Source organism: Phyllobates terribilis, unplaced genomic scaffold, assembly GCF_046119375.1.
Source record: "Phyllobates terribilis strain yellow unplaced genomic scaffold, ASM4611937v1 Scaffold_86__1_contigs__length_6382490, whole genome shotgun sequence".
NCBI lineage: Eukaryota > Metazoa > Chordata > Amphibia > Anura > Dendrobatidae > Phyllobates > Phyllobates terribilis.
In genome coordinates this window covers 4,740,350-4,765,812 of record NW_027362846.1, presented here as the reverse complement: position 1 = coordinate 4,765,812, position 25,463 = coordinate 4,740,350, and the positions used below count along the sequence as shown (strand labels likewise).

The 25,463-nt window shown below is 46.4% G+C and overlaps 2 protein-coding genes across 2 annotated transcripts in view; both read right to left on the bottom strand.

The window, feature by feature from the left end:
* LOC141197713 (gastrula zinc finger protein XlCGF66.1-like) overlaps positions 1-17,180 on the bottom strand; it is a 243,860-nt gene extending 226,680 nt beyond the window's left edge. The window contains exon 1 of the mRNA XM_073662799.1: positions 17,043-17,180. Coding sequence (XP_073518900.1) covers positions 17,043-17,120 — 78 coding nt within the window. The 5' untranslated portion in view covers positions 17,121-17,180. The remainder of the gene's footprint in view (positions 1-17,042) is intronic.
* LOC141197682 (uncharacterized) lies at positions 1,789-16,955 on the bottom strand. The gene is made up of 5 exons (XM_073662772.1): positions 16,734-16,955; positions 16,528-16,651; positions 16,347-16,444; positions 16,058-16,148; positions 1,789-4,714 (listed from the first exon to the last, which is right to left on the bottom strand). The coding sequence occupies exons 1-5, from the start codon at positions 16,953-16,955 to the stop codon at positions 3,432-3,434; spliced, it is 1,818 nt and encodes a 605-aa protein (XP_073518873.1). The 3' UTR covers positions 1,789-3,431.
* Positions 17,181-25,463: the final 8,283 nt, after the last annotated feature.

Genomic DNA, 25,463 nt, shown 5'->3' with positions numbered 1-25,463 from the left:
CATATGGCCTTTTTGGGGTTATCAGCAGAGTCTTTAAAAAAATTCCAGACTCTGGAAGACCTACCGCTTGTACTGGCAACGTCCCTCGTGTTGGTGTTACGGGGAACGGTTGCCTGCCTTCTGTCTGCGGCCACCACACTGCTTTTTCCTGCCTGTTGGGGTACTCTGCCTCCCTCCCCCTGTGTGCTGCTGGCCTCACTCTGCATGTCCTCCTTCCACGTTGGGTCAGTTACTAGATCATCCACCACCTCCTCCTCTTCCACTTGCGCACCACGATCCTCCTCCTCACTTCCTGGCAATTGTGTCTCGTCATCGTCCACCTCTTGTGACAGATTGCCAACGTCGACTTCCTGTGGCCGTGGCTGTTCAAATATTTGGGCATCGCAACATGGGATCTCCTCTTCCACCACTTCAAGCGTATCAGGCGAGGGGCCCAAATATGGAAATGGACCAGTGAACAGCTCTTCAGAGTGTCCAAGTGTGGGATCACTTGCTGTCTGACGACACTCAGCATGGTGGGAGGAAGGAGCATCAGGGTGAGGAGGAGTATGCGGTCGAGACTCACGGCTACTAAGAGTTGACCGTGTGGAAGACAGACCGGAGGTGGTGGTGCCCAGGTAACTGGAAGTATTGTCTGCTATCCAATTAATAACCTGTTCACACTGATCAGTTCTCAATACTGGTGTTGTTCTGTGCTTCCCTAGTAATTCGGTCAAGAAGTGGGAGCGAGAAGATGTGGCTGTTGGTTGTGGCACATTTTCACCTTGGCCACGGCCCCGTCCTCTGCACGAACCATCACCAGAACGTCCACTTCCACGTCCCTTGCCACGCGCCTTGCCCATTGTAAATTTAGTAAAATAGCTTACACTTGCACTATCAATGGAAAAAGAGTAGATTAGAACCGTGGAAGAGGAAAACCACAGTTATTGTTTACTGGGATATACCACACTTTTTTAAATAGAGATATTTGCGGCTGAACAGTGAGCGACACACTCAAACTGCTTTTTTTTTAGATACCAAAGGCCCAAAACTGGATAGTACAGCGATTTGACCCGTGGAACTGCGAAACCACACTGGGATGTCGGGCCTACACAAGACTATTTTCAACAGATATATTTTTGTGTCACAACAGTCAGGAGACACTACTGTTTTTCTTTACGGAAAAAACTACCAAAACCTGAATAATAGAGATTTTTTACCGTGGGATGGCAAAACCACAGTTATTGTTTACTGGGGTATACCACACTTTTTTAAATAGAGATATTTGCGGCTGAACAGTGAGCGACACACTCAAACTGCTTTTTTTTTTTTAGATACAAATGGCCCAAAATGGATAATACAGAGGGTTGAACCGTGGAAGTGCAAAACAACACTTCTGTTTCTCTAGCCTACACCAGACTATTTTCAACCGTTATATTTGTGTCTGAAAAATCAGAGACACACTTTTTTTTTGGGAGGGGGGGGGGAGCGACTGTGTCCAAGATGGCGGCGCCCCGTTTGAAATACTCAAGGTGACGATGTGCGGCCAGCCAATCACTGTAATGCCCACAACCAACATGGCTGCAGCAATACAGTGACTGGCTGGCAATCCCTGCATGTTCATTGGCTCTGTAAAGAGCACCAAACATGCAGGGCGGAGACCCGAGCTCCCGCCCGAGTAACCCGGAAATGCTTGGTGCTCGCCGAACATCCCGAGTAGCGTAATGCTCGGGCGAGTACCGAGCATGTTCGCTCAACACTAATAATACATGGATTGGTCGCCAGCCAGTATGTGTACAGTCCTGACCGAGGCTATTAAGTGCATGGATGGTATGAACCTGAAACTGAAGAAGATTTTAATATGGCGGAAAACTGGGACGGACAGATAGTGTGTGGAGGCGATACGCCAGTCTAAAGAAATGGGTTTTTAGGGTCAGCTTGAAACTGTGGGTATTGGGAATCAATCGAACTGTCCTGGGTAGTGCATTCCAAAGAATTGGCGCAGCACGCAAGAAATCTTGGAGACGGAAGTGGGAAATTCGGATTATGGAGGATTTTAGTTTTAAGTCATTGGCAGAACAACAACAAATTTGTTGGTAGCCCGAGTATATACCCTATCCGGTCACTGGTCCATAAAATTTGGTGGAGATGTAGAAGACTGGAATGACAGACTGCTCAAAGTACACGCCTGTCTGGAATAACTTTGATCTAGAGGAGTTGCGAAGATTGGAGAGATTTGGAGAATGGAAGAATCGGGGATTGAAATAAGTGCATCAGCTACACTCGGATAACCATCTCAAGTTGTTCAAACAGCTGAAACAGGAGTTTAATTTGCATGAAACTGACTTCCTTAAATACTTACAACTAAGACACGTAATACACACTCAGGAAGCCATCTCTGATCTTTCTATATCCTCTAATGGGCTGTTAGACTTCGTAGTACAGGGAAAATCATTGAAGGGAATCATCTCTCTGGTATACAACTCATTGTTGCTAAACATTTTGGGTGACCCCATGGCTCAGAGTAAGTGGGAACGAGGTGCTGGAATCTCCAAAGAAGGTCTCAACTGTTTCTAGCTCAGAGTTTATAGGACCCCCAAGGTATTGTATAGAATGGGCCTAAAGATGGGTGACTGTTGTCCGCATTGCAGGGAAGAAAATTCGGACCTGATGAACTTGTTTTGGACATGCCCGAGACTGGTGGGGACTTGGGAGGAGGGGTTGGTAAATGAATAGCAGAAATGTTTAATATGCTTATAATTCTCATAATTTGTGTGTTTGGATTAATAGGGGAGGATCTCTCTAGGTACAGTTAGCTATTGCTAAAATACTCTACAAGACTAAAAAATCCATCCATTGTTACAGCTGGCAATTCGATCTCGATGTGTAGAAGAAGTGGTCCAAGCTTTCAACTCTACTATTTTAATGAAAAAAAAGGTTTATATCAAGAGGGGTTAGTTGGTAATTTTGGCAAAGTATGGGGAGACTGGATTAGGTGCACAGATGTGGTTTCAGAGGAGCTGGCTAGAGAGGTCTTATTTCATATACTGACCCTATAAATTATGATTATCACCTGTCTGGGTAGTAGATTGATGTACAGGACCAATTGCCTAGAGTAACACCTAATTGAGTTTGGGTATAGTTTTACTGTAATGCACACTATGGGAGAGGGTGGATGTTAGTTCTGGGCTGGAAAGGGGAGAACTATATGGTTGTTATTTGAATGATATTGAATGAGCAATTGGTTTAAATAGGTACAATTCCTGTACATGTACTGTATGACGACATGAAAAATAATTATTTTGCTGTAAACTATGTTATTTGGTGTTCAATAAAGTTTATTGATTAAAAAAATCACATTCTGATCATGAAAAAGGCTTCTACTCTGTTTGAATTATCTGGTGTCATTTCTGTGCAAAACATTTCCCACAATCTGAACACGAATAAGGCTTTTACCCTGTGTGAGTTCTCTGGTGACTAGCAAGATCTAATTTCTGGTTAAAACATTTCCCACATTCTGAACATGAAAAAGGCTTCTCACCTGTGTGAGTTCTCTGATGTGTATTGAGATTTGATTTCTCTACAAAACATTTCCCACATTCTGGACATGAAAAAGGCTTCTCACCTGTATGGGTTTTCTGGTGCTTAACAAGAACTGATTTCTGTGTAAAACATTTCCCACATTCTGAACATGAAAAAGGCTTCTCCCCTGTATGGGTTTTCTGGTGCTTAACAAGAACTGATTTCTGTGTAAAACATTTCCCACATTCTGAACATGAAAAAGGCTTCTCCCCTGTATGGATTCTCTGGTGCTTAACAAGAACTGATTTCTGTGTAAAACATTTCCCACATTCTGAACATGAAAAAGGCTTCTCCCCTGTATGGATTCTCTGGTGCTTAACAAGAACTGATTTTTGTGTAAAACATTTCCCACATTCTGAACATGAAAAAGGCTTCTCCTCTGTGTGAGTTCTCTGATGTGTATTAAGATTTGCTTTATCTACAAAACATTTCCCACATTCTGAACATGAAAAAGGCTTTTCCCCTCTGTGAGTTCTCTGGTGATTAAGAAGAACTGATTTGCGGTTAAAATATTTCCCACATTCTGAACATGAAAAAGGCTTCTCACCTGTGTGAGTTCTCTGGTGATAAACAAGATCTGATTTCTGGTTATAACATTTCCCACATTCTGAACATGAAAAAAGCTTCTCCCCTCTGTGAGTTCTCTGGTGATAAACAAGATCTGATTTCCGGTTAAAACATTTCCCACATTCTGAACAGGAAAAGGGCTTCTCCCCTGTGTGAGTTATTTGGTGTATAACAAGATGACATTTCTGTCTAAAATATTTCCCACATTCTGAACAGGAAAAAGGCTTCTCCCCTGTGTGAGTTCTCTGATGTTTGCTAACACTTGATTTCTCTGTAAAACATTTCCCACATTCTGAACATGAAAATGGCTTCTCCTCTGTGCGAGTTCTTTGGTGACTAGCAAGATCAGGAGGAGCAATTTGTTTTTTAATGCTTATTTTGTGACTTTGATTTTCCTTGGTAATCAGTAATGAATCAGAAGACCGGACCTGTTTCAAAGGATCAGATGACAGATCTTTGCTGTGAAGGGATGATGGTATATCTGGAGTAATGGCATTCACTTCAATTGTATCTTGTGGATTCTCAAGATCATCTGATTTGAAAATTGAAGATGTCAGCTGTCCCTCTGATCTCCTGGTACAGTCATCTGCCAAGAAAAAAAACAATTATTATTTTTGAATAAAATATCCATGAAATTTATATTTTTTGAATATTTCTACTTAAACTGTCCATACAAATGGCAAGTTATGTAAAAATTCAGAATTATTCACCAAGACAATGACAGTTCACAGTCTAATAGAAAACGTCATAGGATGGATCAGTAGAGCGTGGTGTCCAACTGTTTGTTCATTCTGCCTCCAAAATATGGAATAAAAATCCAAACAATGCTATGTAGGCGAAAATAATACCAATAAAAACTTCTACTCATCTCACAAAAAACAAGATCCCACTCAGGTCCATCATCGGTCAATGGAAAACACATTATTAGTGGCTCAAAGACTCTTGAAAAGCAACATGGCTTCCATAAACCAATCCAGCAATATCTGCTCTCCCAAAGTCAAATCTCACCCTCGCTTCTGAGCCTTGCAGTGCGCCCAAACCCCCTTTAGTATCGATTGATTTAGCATTACTATAATGAGAAGAACCCACTTAATTTACGGTGTGTGTGTCTCCTGGAGCACAATCTGGGCACTGTGCGCAGACACGGGTGCGCATCAGAAAGCTCCCAACAGTCTGTCCAGAAACCGCTGCAAAAAATCTCGAAAACAATTTCTACACCTGGTGCGTTACATATCCCTTCAGGAAATCGGTCAGAGGGGACGACCCAAGAAAAACAGGACAAAACGGAAGCAAGTCGCTTGGAGACACTAGACGGAGACTATACAAAATATCTTACTTTTATTGACTTGACTGACTTTACGGTAGATGAGGCGACCACTTCACTGTTATCGAAGCGATTACATTTTTGTTTAATGAATGAATTTGACATTTTTAAAGCAGTGAGAAAAATCCATCTGTTTAAGGCATTCAACACTGCCGCACCTCTAATTACATCCAGAAAACCAGGAGAGACTCCGTGTGTGATCGGGCCTCTAGGATTCAGGGTTGTCTCCCTTCAAAGAGATGCGACTTTGCTATTGAATCTGCCTGCAGAACAGGATTCTCACTCAGCGTCTGAGGAACCTGAAATAAAGGCTTTTGCAGGAGGGCCACCATCTTCCTATATGTCCTCAATTCAATCAGGAACCATCATAGATTTGGTGGCCGGGGTCCCGCACCAGGCACCCCTGCTGATCAGCTGTTGTCGGTGCTAGTGGAGACAGCCGGCCAGAAGTACTTACCGTATTTTTCGGACTATAAGAAGCACCTAGGTTTTAGAGGAGGAAAATAGAAAAAAAATTGCTGCTGACACTGTTATAGGGGTAATGTCCCCCAATTCTGTACTAATATCCCCCATCCTGGTATATATATGAGCCCCTCCTTCCTGTTATACGTGGCCCCCATCATCCCCATCCTGATATGGATGGCATCCCTCATCCCCATCCTGGTATGCATGGCCCCCCTCATCCTGGTATGGATGGCACCCCAATCTCCCATCCTGGTATGCATGGCACCCCCTGATCCACATCCTGGTATGCATGGCACCACAATCCTCCATCATAGTATGCATGGCACCACCTGATCCCCATCCTGGTATGCATGGCGCTCCCTGATTCTCATCATGGTTTGCATGGCACCCCCTGATCCACATCCTGGTATGCATGGCACCCCAACCCTCCATCATAGTATGCATGACACCACCTGATCCCCATCCTGGTATGCATGGCACCCCCTGATCCCCATCCTGGTATGCATGGCACCCCTCATCCTGGTATGCATGGTACCCCTCATACTGGTATGCATGGTACCCCTTATCCTGGTATACATGGCCCCCGTCATCTTGGGTATGCATGGTACCCCTCATCCTGGTATGCATGACACCCCTCATCCTGGTATGCATGATACCCCTCATCCTGGTATGCATGGCACCCCTCATCCCTCTTCCTGGTATGCATGGCGCCCTCATCCCTCTTTCTGGTATGCATGGCACCCTTCATCCCTCTTCCTGGTATGCTTGGAACCCTTCATCCCTCTTCCTGGTATGTATGGTACCCTTCTTCCCTCTTCCTGGTATGTATGGCACCCCTCATCCCTCTTCCTGGTATGCATGGCACCCCTCATCCCTCTTCCTGGCATGCATGGCACTCCTCATCCCTCTTCCTGGCATTCATGGCACCCCTCATCCCTCTTCCTGGCATTCATGGCACCCCTCATCCCTCTTCCTGGCATGCATGGCACCCCTCATCCCTCTTCCTGGCATTCATGGCACCCCTCATCCCTCTTCCTGGCATGCATGGCACCCCTCATTCCTACTCTTTCTTTAGCAGTGGGCACAGTGTAGCTGCAGCAGGCAGCTCCTGCCTCCTGTGCCCCGCTCCTCCACACCCCACACCACTGTATAACAGTGTATATACACTGCTCAAAAAATAAAGGGAAAACTCCAATAACACATCCTAGATCCAAATGAATGAAATCTTCTCATTGAATACTTTGTTCTGTACAAAGTTGAATGTGCTGACAACAAAATCACACAAAAATCATCAATGGAAATCACATTTATTAACCAATGGAGGCCTGGATTTGGAGTCACCCCCAAAATTAAAGTGGAAAAACACACTACAGGCTGATCCAACTTTGATGTTATGTCCTTAAAACAAGTCAAAATGAGGCTCAGTATTGTGTGTGGCCTCCACGTGCCTGTATGACCTCCCTACAACGCCTGGGCATGCTCCTGATGAGGTTGCGGATGGTCTCCTGTGGGATCTCCTCCCAGACCTGGACTAAAGTATCCGCCAACTCCTGGACAGTCTGTGGTGCAACGTGACGTGATCGGATTCAGGTCTGGGGAACGGGCGGGCCAGTCCATAGCTTCAATGCCTTCATCTTGCAGGAACTGCTGACACACTCCAGCCACATGAGGTCTGGCATTGTCCTGCATTAGGAGGAACCCAGGGCCAACCGCACCAGCATATGGTCTCACAAGGGGTCTGGGGATCTCATCTCGGTACCTAATGGCAGTGAGGCTACCTCTGGCGAGCACATGGAGGGCTGTGAAATGCCACCCCACACCATTACTGACCCACTGCCAAACCGGTCATGCTGAAGGATGTTGCAGGCAGCAGATCGCTCTCCACGGTGTCTCCAGACTCTGTCACGTCTGTCACATGTGCTCCGTGTGAACCTGCTTTCATCTGTGAAGAGCACAGGGCGCCAGTGGTGACTTTGCCAATCCTGGTGTTCTCTGGCAAATGCCAAGCGTCCTGCACGGTGTTGGGCTGTGAGCATAACCCTCATCTGTGGACGTCGGGACCTCATAATGTAACATCCCTGGCGGCGTGCTTGCATGGTTTACCACCTCCCACCATGCAAGACCGCAATCTTACCTATCAGTCCAGGCTGCAAACTTTGCTCCAGTACATGCTGTGTGCATGTCTCTTGTCTGATTGCTTAGGGCGGCGGCCCGGTGACTTCCTGATTCTTATAGCTGCAGTGTGCACACTCCTAATGCATCCCCAGCCTATTGCTATGAGTCACTGGATTCTTAAACCCCCTCCACCCAGTAGGAGGTGCCTGAGCAACACTTACTTTCAGTGTGCTCCTTGCCTCTGAGTTGCAAGGTCCTGTTCTGCATCTTGTCTGTTTCCGCCACCCTGGGGGCTGTATACCCAGGCCTGTTACCTGTGACTTCTAGTCTGTTTCCGCCTTCCTGGGGGCTGAGTACCCAGGCTCGTTCCTGTCTCTCGTTCCAGTGTCAGTTCCTGTCTGAACTGTCTCCTAGCCTGTTACCTGTTGGGCTCTATGTCCGTACCTTCCCTTTTCCTGCAGTGTCTGAACCTGCGCCTAACTCCAACTCATTGACTTTGTACTTCTGTTTTTGAGTTTAGTGTCCACTCGCTACTTCATTGTAAGTACCTTGTGTGTATCTATTTCTGCTTGTCCCTTTTCCCGTCCTCCATATCTACCTCCTGTGTTCTAACCATCTTCCTGTACTTTCCAGTCTGTTCCATGTGAACAGAGCCCTGTCTCCTCTGCCTGCACCTTCCGCTCTGCTCTGCTTGCTCACCGCACCTGCGGTTTCACTCTGCCCTGCTTGCTCACCGCACCTGCGGTTTCGCTCTGCCCTGCTTGCTCACCGCACCTGCGGTTTCGCTCTGCCCTGCTTGCTCACCGCACCTGCGGTTTCGCTCTGCCCTGCTTGCTCACCGCACCTGCGGTTTCGCTCTGCCCTGCTTGCTCACCGCACCTGCGGTTTCGCTCTGCTTGCTCACCGCACCTGCGGTTTCGCTCTGCTTGCTCACCGCACCTGCGGTTTCGCTCTGCTTGCTCACCGCACCTGCGGTTTCGCTCTGCTTGCTCACCGCACCTGCGGTTTCGCTCTGCTTGCTCACCGCACCTGCGGTTTCGCTCTGCTTGCTCACCGCACCTGCGGTTTCGCTCTGCTTGCTCACCGCACCTGCGGTTTCGCTCTGCTTGCTCACCGCACCTGCGGTTTCGCTCTGCTTGCTCACCGCACCTGCGGTTTCGCTCTGCTTGCTCACCGCACCTGCGGTTTCGCTCTGCTTGCTCACCGCACCTGCGGTTTCGCTCTGCTTGCTCACCGCACCTGCGGTTTCGCTCTGCTCTGCTTGCTCACCGCACCTGCGGTTTCGCTCTGCTCTGCCTTGTGCACCGCGCCTGCGGTTTCGCTCTGCTCTGTTTGTCTACCATATCTGCAGCTCTGTTCCTGTATCCCAGTCTGTACTGGTCCCTATCCAGCCTGCGTTCCAACCTGCTAGTATCCGCCTGTCTGCGCGCCAGCCGTGCCTGCCAGTACCCCCCTGTCTGCATACCAGCCATGCTTGCCAGTACCCACCTGTCTGCATACCAGCTGTGCTTGACAGTACCCACCTGTCTGCATACCAGCCGTGCCTGCCAATACCCACCTGTCTGTATGCCAACCTAACCTGCCTGTTCCTGCATTCCCCGGTGTGGGTCAACAGCCGTGTCTGGGGTCTGACCTGGAGTAGTACCTGGTCCCTCTGCTCGGTTCCTCCCTGGTTCGGGTTGATACTTAGTTACGCCCCTCCAGGCACTCCTTGGTTCATGGTCCAGTGGGATCACTAATCACGCACACGCCAGTCAGTCCGGGCGTGTGCATAACACATACCACCCTCATGGAGTCGGTTTCTAACCGTTTGTGCAGACACATGCACATTTGTGGCCTGCTGGAGGTCATTTTGCAGGGCTCTGGCAGTGCTCCTCCTGTTCCTCCTTGCACAAAGGCAGAGGTAGCGGTCCTGCTGCTGTTTTGTTGCACTCCTATGGCCCCCTCCACGTCTCCTGGTATACTGGCCTGTCTCTTGGTAGCGCCTCCAGCCTCTGGACACTACGCTGACAGACACAGCAAACATTCTTGCCACAGCTCGCATTGATGTGCCATCCTGGATGAGCTGCACTACCTGAGCAACTTCTGTGGGTTGTAGAGTCCGTCTCATGCTACCACAAGTGTGAAAGCACAACCAACATTCAAAAGTGACCAAAACATCAGCCAGAAAGCATTGGTACTGAGATGTGGTCTGTGGTCCCCACCTGCAGAACCACTCCTTTATTAAGGGTGTCTTGATAATTAATTGCCAATAATTGACATCTATTGTCTATTCCATTTACACAACAGCATGTGAAATTGATTGTCAATCAGTGTTGCTTCCTACGTGGACAGTTTGATTTCACAGAAGTTTGATTTACTTGAAGTTATATTCTGCTGTTTAAGTGTTCCCTTTATTTTTTTGAGCAGTGTATATATACACATACATACATACATACATACATACATACATTCGGACTATAAGACGCACCCCCCACTTTCCTCCAAAATGTTGGAGGAAAAAAGTGTGTCTTGTAGTCCGAAAAATACGGTACTTGGCCATCTAGCTGTAGTGGCCGCCATGGGGTACTGCGCATCCGCCTCCTATTCAATTCAATGGGAGGCAGATGTGCAGTACTCCGCGGCGGCCACTACAGCTAGACTTCCAAGCATCGCAAGTACTTCCGACTGGCGCCACCGGCACCAAAAACAACTGATCGCCGGGGGTGCCGTGTGCAGCACCCTGGCCAATCAAACATTGATGCCTTATCCTACGGATAGGGCATCAATGGAAAAGTAGTGTAGAACTTCTTTAAGGTTAGAAATAAATTACAATCTTTGTTGCGTAATTTTGGAGAGCTGGGCATAATTTTAAAAAAAGGATGAAAAATCTCTTCCTATGTACCCAAAAAAAGCCAATTGGTATTTTATTCCAAGACTCCACAAATCTTTGGCAGCCCGGAAGGGCTGCCCAATTGTGGTGTGAATAGGTTCACTAACAGAGCCACAAAACACAAATTGACTTCTGAGGCCTCGGCTGAAGGATATACCTTCTTAGGCCTCCTTCACACGTTCTGGCGATTCCTGTACAGGAAAAATCAGTACTGGTGATGTCCGTGTGCCATCCATATGTATGTGACATCCGTGTGGCATACGTGTGACATCAGTGTGACACATCTGTGTGCAGTCTGTATGACACGTACCGGTGCCTGGGAAAAGCAGTACAGTTCGCGCTGATCCCAGGCGCTGGCTGTTGAAGGAAACTCTCATCATTGCCCCTTGTCAATGATGGGAGTTGACAATAATGGGAGTTGCATTCAGCCCCAGCTGAGTAAATCCAGTGTAAAATGAAGAATTAAATAGAAAAAATGGCGTGGGCTCCTGCGTCATTTTCATTACCAGCAAAAGGAAAGCCGACCACTGGGGGCTGATATTACTAGCCAGGGAAGGGGCCAGTAGCCAAAAATGTTCTCTGGCTATTAACAGCTCACAGCTGTTTGATTAGCGTTTACTTGATAAATTACAGGGGAACCTCAGAAAAATTTTTACATAGGGTTACCCTAGAAATTCTAAATAGCAAAGGCTAAACAGACAGCTGTGGGCTGATATTACTAGCCAGGGAAGGGGCCATTGATACAGCCCCCCCTCCCCGAGGCTCAATAAGATGCGCCTAATCTGGTGCTTAGCCTCACTTTTCCCACTTGCCCTGGTGCGGTGGAAAGTGGGGTAATAGGGTTGGGATTCATGTCAACCTTATATTGGCAGCCGACATGAAGCCCAGGGGTTTGTAATGGAGAGGCGTCTATAAGATTAATTTATTTCATACAAATTATTGAAATAAACACACAGCCTGAAAATAATCCTCTATTAGAAATAAAAGTCCACACTCTGTTTAACACATTTATTTAAAGATAAAAAAGACAGTTATACTCACCTAATCCAGTGAAGCCAATGTCCACCGTAAAAAAATAAATAAAAAAGCTTATTTATACTCACCTGCTTCCAGCAGCCAGCGCCTGGGAGCAACGTGAGCTGTACCGCTGATTCCCAGGTGCCGGTACATGTCTCGCTGATGACACATGGATGTCATTTGTGTGTCATGAGTGTGCATGTGTGCGTGCTGCACAAAAAAACTGTTATGTCTGCAGGTTTTTCACATGGACACAAGATCCCTTTGAAAAACCTGACATGTGCGTACACCCATTGAATACAATGGGTGTGGATATGTCCATATTTGCGGCCCTTTAAAGACGGACAGCATAAGGACATACAAAAGGATGTGTGAACGAGGCTTTACCTAAAAGATACAGGTGCATTCTTACAAGCACTTAAAGGGATTGATTGGCAGGAAGATTTCGTTATGGCATCTATAGATTTAGTTTGTATTCGAGGATCCCGCAGGATCTCAGTGTTCACGCAGTGAGAGTCATCTTCTAAATTCGGCTTACAATACTAATTACACAGACTTGTATTGTATCCCGCATAGCAATTTGCAGACTTTATTTGTCGCAGTTTAGACTTTATTTTAACACACAATTCTTTCTGATTTTTGGATAAATGGTATTTACAAAAGGTAGGCACTGCGATGGGGACGCCGGTCACATGTACCCTTGCTAATTTATATCTTGCAGTGTTCGTTGACAAATATATATTCATTTTTTTTTTCATGGGTTTGTTGGGTATTCAGCTATCTCCGAACATGTACCAAGGTTAGTGCCGAGACTTTTTCTTACTTTCTCCGGCAGGAGAAATAAAATCACATATTTGCAATTTTCACTCTCCAACATCCACTATGTGCTAATTTCTGGAAAGTGCCTGTAGAGTCAAAATAGTCTCTACTCCTATAGATTAATTCACTGAGGGTTATAATTTCCAAAATGGAGTCACTTTATGGGGATTTCTACTGCTCTGGTTTTCTGCTATTTTGTCATATTAGGGCTTCTGCAAATGGTGGGTCCCATCTCCTCTGGGACTTTTGCTTCTCCTCCTGCTTCGACTCCTGAGACATCTGCTTCTGTCACCAGTAGCCGCCTTATTCATCCTGCAGGCAGCGCTGGTGATGGAGAAGACATCAGAACCAGAAGCTCTGGGCGGCGCAGGCTCTGCACAGCCACTAAGATTAGGGTTGCTGGGACCAGTAGTACCATCTAGTCTGGCAGTATGGGTGTGTGTGCTGACCAGCTGGAGTAATCTGCTCCCTGCTTCAGCCACCTGGAAAGCACCGCACCCAACTAAAGCTGGAAGCATATTGCCGGAAGCTGCCAGATCCAGCCTTGTTCTCCTCTGGTTCAGTCCTCTGTGCTCCGCTCCCGGCTTGTGTATTTGTTTCCTGTTGTGACCCCGGCCCGTTTACTGACTACTCTTGTGGCTTCTGATTTTGTATTTTCTCTGCCCTCCTGGTTCTGACCCGGCTACCTGACTATTCTTCTCCCCATCTCACACCGCAGAACAGCAGATAACACCGTGGCCCAAGCCTAGGAGACTCTGTGTAAGTCCAGATCCATGTAGAGGGGTTAAAGGGTGATGAGCAAGGCAATCCCTGGGATCTGGAAAAAGGAGTAGATAGCACCAAGCCAGTTCGTGGTGACCATGTTTTGAGCTGCCAGGTGACCACGAACAGTGACCCCAATAAATTGTGTCTGCAAACTACTCCAGCAAGATCTGCATTCAAATAGCTAAATGTCGCTCCTTCCCTTCTTAACCTGCCATGTGCCCAGACAGTAGTGTACAACCGTATATAGGGGATTGTCAGATTCAAGAGAAGTTGGAAAAAATTTTTTAATATTTTCTATCAGATGAGTTTCAAGAAGAAATATTAGAGATCTAAAGAGAACTTTTATATAATAGTGCAGAGCTGAGGTGTCTTAAATTTAGATTTGGAAGAGGCAATGGAGAACTTTTTTTAACCCCTTACTTACCGGGGACGTATTAGTACGCATATCTGCGTACCGCCGGTTCAGTGAGGGCTCCGGCGCTGAGCCCTCACTGAACCGAGCACATGTCAGCTGATTCTTACAGCTGACATGTGCCCGCAATAGCCGCGGGTGGAATCGCGATCCACCCGCGGCTGTTAACCAGTTAAATGCTGCTGTCAATCTCCGACAGCAGCATTTAACGCGCGCTTCCGGGTAGCGCGTCATAAGCCCCGCCCACCGGCGACCCCGTCACGTGATCGCGGGTCGCCGATGGGCGTGCATGACAACCCAGGGTCTGCAGCAGACGCCTGTGGTTGTCATGATCTTGTCGCTATGAGCGCCACCTAGTGGTCGGCGCTCATAGCACAGGACCATTTCTGCTGCATGCAGGGGATCTGCTGGTCCCCTGTATGTAGCAGAGGCGATCGGACAGTTGCTGCTTCTAGTCTCCTATGGAGACTATAGAAGCATGCAAAAAGTAAAAAAAAAAAGTTTTTAAAAATATAAAAAAAAATAAAAAAAATATAAAAGTTTAAATCACCCCCCTTTCGCCCCATTCAAAATAAAATATATAAAAAAAAAACCCACATACACATATTTGGTATCGCCGCGTTCAGAATCGCCCGATCTATCAAAATAAAAAAAGAATTATTCCGATCGGTAAACGGCGTAGCGAGAAAAAAATTCTAAACGCCAGAATTACATTTTTTGGTCGCCGCAAAATTGCAATAAAATGCAATAACGGGCGATCAAAACATCGGATCTACCCCAAATGTTATCAATATAAACGTCAGCCTGGCACGCAAAAAATAAGCCATCAACCAGCCCCAGATCACGAAAAATGGAGACGCTACGGGTCTTAGAAAATGGCGCTATTTTTTTATTTTTTTTTTTACCAAATTTTGGAATTTTTTTTCACCACTTAAATATAAAAGAACCTATACATGTTTGGTGTCTATGAACTCGTAATGACCTGTAGAATAAGAAGGGCAGGTCAGTTTTAGCATTCAGTGAACATGGTAAAAAAAATAAATAAAAAACAACTGGGGTATTGCACTTTTTTTGCAATTTTACCGCACTTGGAATTTTTTTCCTGTTTTCCCGTACAGGATATGATAAAACTAGTAATGGCGTTGAAAAGTACAACTCGTCCCGCAAAAAATAAGCCCTCACATGGCCATATTGACCAAAAAATAAAAACGCTATGGCTCTGGGAACAAGGGGAGCAAAAACGAAAATGCAAAAACGAAAAATGCTCCGGGGCTTAAGGGGTTAAAGACTACCAGGGAGTTACAGACTCATAAGTGAAGACGGGCCGATCCAACCACAATCAAACTATCATAGAGAGTAAACTTGTTAAAAAAAAAAAGACAGATTAAAAAAACATGTTACATCCCCAACAACAACGTATGTATGAGGGGAGAGCTCCAACACTAAACCGGAGTCGCACTCATTTATGGTGGACCATTGGAGCTACTATGAGTCCTGAGCAGAACAGTAGAGAAAGTATTAGTGCCCCCATTTCAGGAGAGATTGTGCAGTAATCTGAATTCCTTAGGATCGAAAACAATGGAATTTATGACGTGGAGTGAATCCATGAAACCAGGGCTGGAGCCAACACATCTCCTGCAGGCGTGAATAAATGTATATTACAGCCATCAGCCACGCACAGCTTAGAGATATATCATGGCACAGGTGTGGAGTGAATCTATGAAACCAGGATAAGGGAAACTCTGTTGTTATTGTACAGAAATTCACACTTGGCCTCACTGCGCATTTAATGTTGTAGATCATAAATGTGAAGTTTGGCCAGAAAGACTGGACCTGGTCTTGTAGGGACCATATGAGGACATTCAGCAGCACAGAAGGGAGAGAAGGTAGATTCATCCAATAAGATATCAGGGATCTAGGAAGCCAACAGCATCATTACCCTCCGCTTTCTCTTACAGGCCCATCATAATATTTTTCTCCAAGTGATTTTCTAACTTGTCAGCACATTCTACGTACGCGGTCATGGCAAAATGGTGATCGCACAATTGTGACACAACCGGACTACACCACTGATAAAGCAGCCACAGCCGGTGACTGAGAAGAATCTGTCACTTCTCTGCATTTAGTGGTCACTACTCACCTGGGTGGTCATATGTAGGAATCTCCTCTTTACACCGCTCATCGCCCCTCACATATGTCTCTGTAGTATTAATATGGGTCAGATCTTCACCCTGAAACAAATATTGTAAAAGTCACAGACAGATGGAGAAGTCCCATCTATGGTCAGCTCTAATCCTGCCATCTCCACCGTTCTCATTACACAAGTATAAAACATACAATACTGGTGGATAAAACAAGACTGAGCACAAGACCTTCACAGCCGTCTACACATCATAGGGGAGATCTCATGACACCTTCTCTCCATCTACCTGATGATCCTGAGGAACATTGGGGTCTTCTTGTTTACAGTCCTGTGGAAGAAGAGGACGGGGACATCTCTCTGGTGTTGTCCTCTTACTGGATAGATCTGGAGGAAACACATACAGGGACTGAATTCATTCTTTACATACAGATAATTATAGGCCGTGTGTATTTAGTCCTGTCTATTACCTGGTGATGTGAGGGGCTGGGGAACCTCCATCATGACGTCCTTGTACAGATCTTTGTGTCCTTCTAAATACTCCCACTCCTCCATGGAGAAATAGACGGCGACATCCTGACACCTTATAGGAACCTGACACATACAATGATACCGTCATCCCCCGATCCCTCCATAGCGTTACTGTATAATGTCCCAGCATTCCCAGCAGTGTCACCTCTCCAGTCAGCAGCTCAATCATCTTGTAGGTGAGTTCTAGGATCTTCTGGTCATTGATGTACTCATGTATCAGGGAGTGAGGTGGAGGCCTCGTGATTGGGCTCAGGGGTCTTCCCCATCCCTCAGACACAGGGTCCTGACAGCGCTCTCTAGAGGTCTTCTTCACTACTGTGTAATCCTGGTTATGGAGATAAACATTAATAAATCTCCCTCCAGACATTTCCAGAGTCCTCACCTCTCCAGTTCTGTCCATCTGTTATTCCCATAGATAAGAATGATGTAATGTGACGTCATCAGAATCTCTCACCTCTCCAGTAAGCCGGAAGAGGATCTCTAGGGTGAGGTGGAATATCCTCTCCGCCATCTTGTCTCTGTCCATATCCATCTTTGATGGGTAAATCAGGAAAATTCTCTTATATAGAAGATCTTCACTGAGAGGGTCCGATATTGTAGAGACCTGAATGAGAAGAAGATGAGCCGATGTAACATCATAAAAATCCTGTGCAATAATACAATTACTGGAGATAATAAGGGAAACATATGAGATTATTTTACATTATTTAGTTTCCTTCTTTACATCTAGTAATAAAATCTACAGTACAGAGCAAAAGTTTGGACACACCTTCTCATTTACAGATTTTTCTGTATTTTCATGATTATGAAAATTGTACATTCATACTGAAGTCATCAAAACTATGAATTAACAAAAAAGTGTGAAACAACTGAAACTATGTCTTATATTCTAGGTTCTTCAAAGTAGCCACCCCAAACCATCTCGATTGGGTTCAGGTCTGGTGACTGTGGAGGCCAGGTCATCTGGCGTAGCACCCCATCACTCTCCTTCTTGGTCAGGGTTCTTCACCAAGCCGGCTCTCCCTCAAAGGCCACTGACATCCACGCACCGGATCCAGGCTCGGCCTTCCAGGCTACCAGGCTTCACTCTCAGCCTCACTAGGCCTCTCACAAACGGTGTCCCACACACACGGAGCACAGGCCTCACGCCTCACACTGAACACACCTGTCTCAAATTACCAGGGTTTATATATCCTCTGCATACACACACACACATACTGACAGGACCTTGCTGATGTCACAGTCATGTGATCAGTCAGCTGTGTGTATAGGTCCTGTATGCTGTCCCAGTCATGTGTACAGACCTTTACTGTGCATACAGGACCTGTGTGATGTCACAGTCATGTGACCAGTCACCTGAGGGGGAAAGGTATATGGTCAGGTAAAACACATCTTAGACCATTACCGTAATGCAAGCACGTCGCTGCATTACATATCCCCCCCCCCCCCTGTTCAAACTTGTGGGGTTGAACACATAATATACACAATCACCTCATATCCCACAGCTCATACCGAGACCATGTACTTGTCAATTGCGCTGTTCAGCCCCTGGAATATTAGTCAATGACATTAGCCCATTCCTTAGGGACCTACCATTTGTCACTGACTTCGTCGGGTCATCTTTCCGGGTCGTAACCTTGTCAGAGCTCCCCCGCTCCCAGCGGTCAGTTGTAACCTTGTCAGGTCTCCCCGCCCCCAGCGGTCAGTCATAATCTTGTCAGACCTCCCCCGCTCCCAGCGGTCAGTCATACAGCGGAGTGACTCACATGCTCTGGTATCTAAGGTCCGGTTCGACTCCGTACTGTCCCGTCCTCTATGGGGTCGTTTGTATGGGCTGCTCAAACCTGAGTTACTGGAGGTCTCACTACCTCTAAACCCACGCCCACTACTCTCAGGACATCTTGAAAGGTCCTTAACTCCAGCTGTAGCTGTTCTGTTATTTAGGGGGCCCTTTCTCTGTCGGGTCTCACTATTTCTAGACGGCTTCCATCTTCTGGAGCTCAGATGATGCTGTCTATCTACTCGCAGTCTAGCGAGATTCAATTGTTCTACCTCCTGCAGGTAGGTCACTCGGTACTCAATCAGCATGCGTATATATTCTAGGCTTTCTTCTGTTCCTACAGCGGAGAAGGACACCATGCCGTCTTCGTCTGGTATCCAGTCCTGATGATCACGTGGACTGCTTACTTTCACCACACCAGACTTCTTGACCATCATCTGCATGGCTTGACTGCTTCTCCCAATGAGCTTTCTCACCAGAACATGAGCTTTCCTCATCAGCTCCAGTTGTCTAACGGCTTGTTCCGTCTTCAACCGGAGAAACCGCTTCGTGCGAATACATCGCCAATGCATATCACTTAGAATCGCCACCCTCTTCACTGTGACTTCGGTCATGGACAGAACCACCAGCTGTTTAGCTTCGGAGGTCAAGTACACCTTACAGGCTCCAACAGCCTCCTTAAACTCTTCATGCACGGACTCACGGGTGCATTCTTCCCTCAAATCCTCGGGTACATCTATGAGGCATTTGTACCAAGACGTTTCGGTCTCACCAGTAGTTTCCAGACGATCAACCAGCTCAGGGTTCAGGGACAACTGACTTTCAGCTTCTTCCCCCTGTATGCTTACCCTGAGCTGACTCACAGCTACAAATTCACGAATTTTCGTCTTGACCACTTCCACTTCATATTTGTCTTCTGTTACCATGCTCTTAGCTCTCCTCAGGTCCACCTTCTCATGGTATTAGTGAGTGAGTGCAACGTGTTTGCCCTTTTCCTTCTCCAAGGAGGTCTCGTTCACCGAGTGATACTTTGTCAGGCGACTTTTGAGCCCGGAAACCTCTTCCTCTAGTTCCGTCACTCGCCTCTCAGTGGCCCGTCTCTGAAGCTCTTCCTGCTTCAACTGCTCTTTTAACAGTAGAGTTCTCTCAGACCTCTCTTGCTTCAAATGGGCCTGAAGCAATTCCTTGAGCTCCCTGATCTCGGCTCTTACTTCCACCGAATCATCCAAGCTCGCACCATTCGAGGAGGTATCTGCTTCATACCTCCCCTCACCAGCGGCCAACTCCTGGCCCTGGTCTGTGGCTTCTCCGATGGACTCCTCCATCTTTTTCTGCTCATCTTCCATCTTGCTGACTGTTTCTTTAAGTCACGTCTCCGCCCTCTGGAGAGTTTCACAGGACATCTGTAGCTCCTTCACCTGAGCTTCCAGACCAAGGGTCTTTCCACGGAGATCATCATTCTCCTCACGGGTCTCTTGCAGAGTGGTCTCACCCACTTGGCGCACTAGCTCTGCACCCGCCTTATCCTCCTCTAGTTTTTCTTTTACCTTGAGGAGATCCTCATAATCTCTCTTAAGTTGTTCCAGTTTCATACCGAACTTTCCATCACACTCCTTCTTGGAGTCACTAAGCTCCTGATTGAACTGTTCACGCAATTGTTCTAGGTTTTGTTCACGCCCAGCAACTTCATGCTGCAGCGCCTCTTTGAGGGCAGACAGCTCTAACTGTACCAGGGAGAAGCGATCTTTCACCTCGCATAACTCATCTTCACACACCGCTTTATCAATCTCTAATTGAAAAACCTCCTCCTTGATTTTGCGGCGGTCCTCCTTAATTCCGTAGAACATTTCCTTCCAATGGTTAATTTCCGCGTTGCTTCCCTCCATGTCTCGCTGCGAGTTCCTCATAACCTGGTATATTTTCTGCTGCTCAGACTCCAGGTTCAGCTGGTCTGAGGACATGTTCCCCAGGTTTTCATATAACTGCTGCACGTCAATCTGACACTGCGGCCTGATAGGCTCCCGCTCTTGGTCATGACTGGCCGCCTCCCCTTTCAGGGCTGTCGGATCCTAATCCGTCAGTCTCAGTACCGTACCGGAGGTTGCTATTGGCAACGTCATCTCCTCTTCTACCTCTAAAGGAGGATCCACACTTGAAGCATAGGCACACAGTACTATATTCGCTTTATTTTCATTTTCAGGGAGTACTACCGGAGCAACCTTTTTGTGGCCCTTGCGCCGTCGACGACGAGAGGGGGACTCTCTCCCCTCATCTAGCCCCTCCTGACCGAACTCACTTTTTACTTTCATAGTGTCACAGTCAGCTACGGGGTCTGTGTCCCTCCCCATGGTGTTGTGGACTAACAGGTCACCTCCCACTTTGACGTCACCCCCTTCTACTGGAGTTACCGCATTATCAATGGTCACATTGTCATTTTTAGGAGGTACCAACCCACAACCAGTAACAATTTCCAGTTTTCTGCAGTCCACACTCTTGTGAAAATCCGCCACTTTTTTAGACTCCGCCGCCTTTTTAACAACCACACCGGCAGGGTAATTTTTACACAAAAAATCAGCAGTAGTCTTAGGACTCAGATCACAACATCTCTTACCACCTCCCCGGGCACTCTGGGACAACACTGGTGCCCCCGGAGAGTCCATAGCATGGTCCACTGCCGCCATTCCATATGGTGCCCACAGCTCCTGCGGTTCCTGCACCATGTCCAGTAAAAGTTTCCCAAATACCTGCAACCGGCCCTTCAACCGCTCAATAGCTCCAGACAGATCTGCTGCTTTGCTCACAGCCATCGCGGTACGCTGTTCACACTAGAACTTCACCGCTCTCCTGGAAAAAATATTCGTGGCCCCGCCGAGCCACCGCAAACCAGGTTTGAGTGCGATGATAATCTTCGCAACCTCGCCGAGTTGCAGCCAGATGCTTTTAATTTCGTGAGCCCCGCCGAGCCACAGCAAACCAGGTTTGAGTGCGACGCCAATCTTCGCAACCCCGCCGAGTTGCAGCAAACAACCGGATTTGAGTGCAACGCCAATCTTCGCAACCCCGCCGAGTTGCAGCAAACAACCGGATTTGAGTGCGACGCCAATCTTCGCAATCCCGCCGAGTTGCAGCAAGATGCTTTATCTACACTCGTCGTCCTGTGTCGTTGCCCCTAGCAACGGGGTTTTCGTTGCCGCTAGCAACTGGGCTGCCGCTGCCCGCATTCTCGAACCACATGTAAGGCAGCGCTAGTCATCATAATGGGGGATACTCGCTGCACCGAGTCAATTAAGGCACATAAGCAATGTCCTTCCGATAATTCACAATGCAGTTTATTATTTCGTCATAAACCGCTAATCACACAGTCCATCTTAGTATACGCCGGGCATGTTTACACCTATCACCTCCGGGAGCTTCTCAAGTGGCAGACCGGCATAATACACACATCACAATTCGGGAGCCTTTCCAGCGACAGATACGTCCACTTGGCTCCCGTTAGAGCCCTCGGCTAGGCAACAACATAAATGTCCACATAACGCGTTTTTACCTTTAGCGGGTTTTGGCTGCTACAGTCCGTTTATTCCGCCACCACTGTGGCTTTGCGGCTTTCCCAGGTGGGGGTCTCTAGCCGTCGTCCCCTCGTAGGCTACTGGTATGTCTTCCACGCTTGACATCCAGCCTGCGCCTTTCAGGGTTCTGCACCAAGCCGGCTCTCCCTCAAAGGCCACTGACATCCACGCACCGGATCCAGGCTCGGCCTTCCAGGCTGCCAGGCTTCACTCTCGGCCTCACTAGGCCTCTCACAAACGGTGTCCCACACACACGGAGCACAGGCCTCACACCGAACACACCTGTCTCAAATTACCAGGGTTTATATATCCTCTGTATACACACACACACATACTGACAGGACCTTGCTGATGTCACAGTCATGTGATCAGTCAGCTGTGTGTATAGGTCCTGTATGCTGTCCCAGTCATGTGTACAGACCTTTACTGTGCATACAGGACCTGTGTGATGTCACAGTCATGTGACCAGTCACCTGAGGGGGAAAGGTATATGGTCAGGTAAAACACATCCTAGACCATTACCGTAATGCAAGCACGTCGCTGCATTACAATATATATATCTACTGACTCTGCAGACTGCATGTTGCCATTGTACTTGGCAGGCATGGACCAGATGTTATGGAGTTGAATGAGGAAGACCAAAGTCCAAATATAAACTTTTCTTTCCTTAACAGGAAGTTGATGAGAAGTATATACATCAGATATCAGGAAGTATATACACCAGATATCAGGAAGTATATACATCAGTGATCAGGCACAACACTTTATGAATGCTTCTTCTACATTATGCAGAGTCAGGAACTTTCCAGTTACATGTGACGGTATATAACTTTATTACAAGCGACAATAGTCCAGCAAACAATTATGGGAAGGACCATCATCCCCTGTGGGGACTATACGGGGCGAGATGTGTCTCTACGGCCCCTCCAAGTTACTCTTAGTTCCCAGTTTATTATTGAGGGCCTTACTGGCTGAGGTACATCGGTACGACTCCTCACTAGTACTCTCAAAGTCCATTCGATGAGAGTCACACATTCCTTGCTGAGGCACTGCATCTTCAGATCTCCATAGGAGAACTCATGTCCCACTCATTGCCCCCACAGCCTGCTACACTAAAAGAGGATCCCTACTCCGTATGGAGGCCCTTGCCCTCATATAATCCACCTAGAAGAAGCTAACACGAAACGTGCGTTGGGATCCTTGCGATCGTCACTCGGGTTCTAGATGCTCTGATCTTCTCTCATTTATGTTTACCATGCTTCATTACTTGGTGTTGTGTTTATTTATTTGATATATTTGGCTCTATGAATTTCTGCAATTAATTTTATTTATGATGGTTATTTTTTTCTAAATATATATGTTATACTAGATTATTATATCTGACCATTTACACTTACTACTCCCTGCAATTGCACTTTATTTAGTTTCCACATTGCACTTTATTTATATGACCGAATAGCTGTGATCTACGAATACTTTAATCTACTAATGACTTTGTGCCTCCTATATTCCTTACAGACCACTCGGTGTTCTGTTTCCACACGTGGCCAACCCTTACTGACACGTTATTTAATATCAGTATTATTTATTCCATACCTTATTTACTGATGATTTTGTGTGATGAATTGTTTATGGTATGTTAACATGTATTCTTATTAATATATATTTTTCGCACTACACTTTACCTATTGTATTTATTTGTGGCCATTTTTTGCACAGCACTTTTGGATACATCAGCATGGCGTCTTCTCCTTTTTATTGAAATGTCTTATTTCCACTTTACTTGGAGTACATGTAGGACAGGTCTTTATTAGTGATGAGCGAACTTGCTCGCTACTGCTCGGTACTCGCCTGAGCATCACGGTGCTCAACAAGTATTTCCGGGTTGCTCGGGCGGGAACTCCGGTCCCCGCCTTGCATGTTTGGCGCTCTTTAGAAAGCCAATGAACATGAAGGGATTGCCTGTCATTCACTGTAATGCCGCAGCCATGCTTCTTGTGGCATTACAGTGATTGACTAGCCGCATAGCATCATCAGGTCGCCATGCTCGTCACAGTGTACCCCGGGATCAGGCAGAGTAGGGAAAGATTTGCTTGTTTATAGTTAGTATAGGTATTCCACAACATATATATATATCCATCTGAACTAACAGTCCTTCTGAGGCCTAATCCAGCTGCATATATTCAGTGGTGATAGCAGAAGTCAGGCAGTGTATGTGGCAGACTGCAGTGCATATTGAAAGAAGGTCCATCGCACGTTCCTGCTGCTGCTGCTGCTGTTCTTACAGATATTTGTAGACATAGCCCCAGATTTTAGGGGGAAGGGCAAATTTTTTATCTTAATCCTGGTTATTTGCTTAAAAACCAAGGCAGGCAGGACAGACGGCAGTGCATGATACAGCACAAGAGGGACCCATTGCATGTTCAACTTCTGAGTGATCCTGCTGTGACAAATATTTGTAGACATAGCCTCAGGTATTTTTTTTTTATTTAAATCCTGGTTATTTGCTTAAAAAGCAACCCAGAGTACTCCATTTTTCTGCTCCATGTGCTTGTTAGCACTGCAGAATACAGATCTTTTCCACATTAGAGCGATAAGAATCCAGAAATTTTAACTGAACGTGGAAAATGCTGGCCTCCTTTTCCATTTTGTTGCAGTGTGTCGGGCAAGCTATTCACACTAGGTCTCTGTGAAGAATAGTATTAGTAGGCTATAGTTAAAAGGGGGGGATAAAAACAACATATAGACAGACATTGTACAATAAATAAATTGCCCATGAATCCTCATAGGTGTAGCCCCTGTCAAAAGATAGGGAGCAGTCCAAAAGGCACAACCACAATGGATCAATACAGTAATCAGGTCTCCAGGTTACTTTGGGTGTCTTTAGGGGTATTGTGTGGCAGTATCTATATATGCCCCCTCCCCCACTACCTGACCCCATTCAGCTTTTACAATAACTGGTAATTTCCTGGATTCTGGTAACCTGTACAAGACAACCACATGGTGAGATTGTTTCATTACTTTTCTATTTGATTGCTTTATTGATCAATTGTGATTGTGCCTTTTGGACTGCTCCCTATCTTTTGACAGGGGCTACACCTATGAGGATTCATGGGCCATTTACAATGTCTGTCTATATGTTATTCTGAGCCCCCCTTTTAACTATATCCCAATAAAAGTTATATTTTAACATACATTTTATCTGCTGATAATACCAGTTTTGATTGATAGACAGCCCACTTTAATATTTTTGAAGAATAGTATTAGTAAGCTACAGGCCTGCTATTTAAAACCGTGGTTCTCTGTCAGACGTATCACATATAACAGCGTTCCAAAATCAGCCATTTCTAGGGAACGTGGAAAATATTGTCCTCCATTTAAAATGGGCAAGATGCGTGGCAAGGGACGGGGAAGTGGACATGATAGTGCATGCAGAGGCCAAGGCAGAGGGCGTGGCCGTGGGCAAGCTGAAATTGTACCGCAACAAACACCCACATCTTGTCGCTCGACCTTCCTGTCCCAATTACTA

Excerpts from the sequence above, each read along its gene's own strand:
- LOC141197682 (XM_073662772.1), bottom strand. The coding sequence starts at position 16,955 with ATGTCTGGAGGGAGATTTATTAATGTTTATCTCCATAACCAGGATTAC. Across the intron at positions 16,149-16,346 it reads ATGTTCCTCAGGATCATCAG|GGTGAAGATCTGACCCATAT; the intron begins GTAGATGGAGAG and ends TATTTGTTTCAG. Across the intron at positions 4,715-16,057 it reads TCCTACATATGACCACCCAG|ATGACTGTACCAGGAGATCA; the intron begins GTGAGTAGTGAC and ends TTTTCTTGGCAG.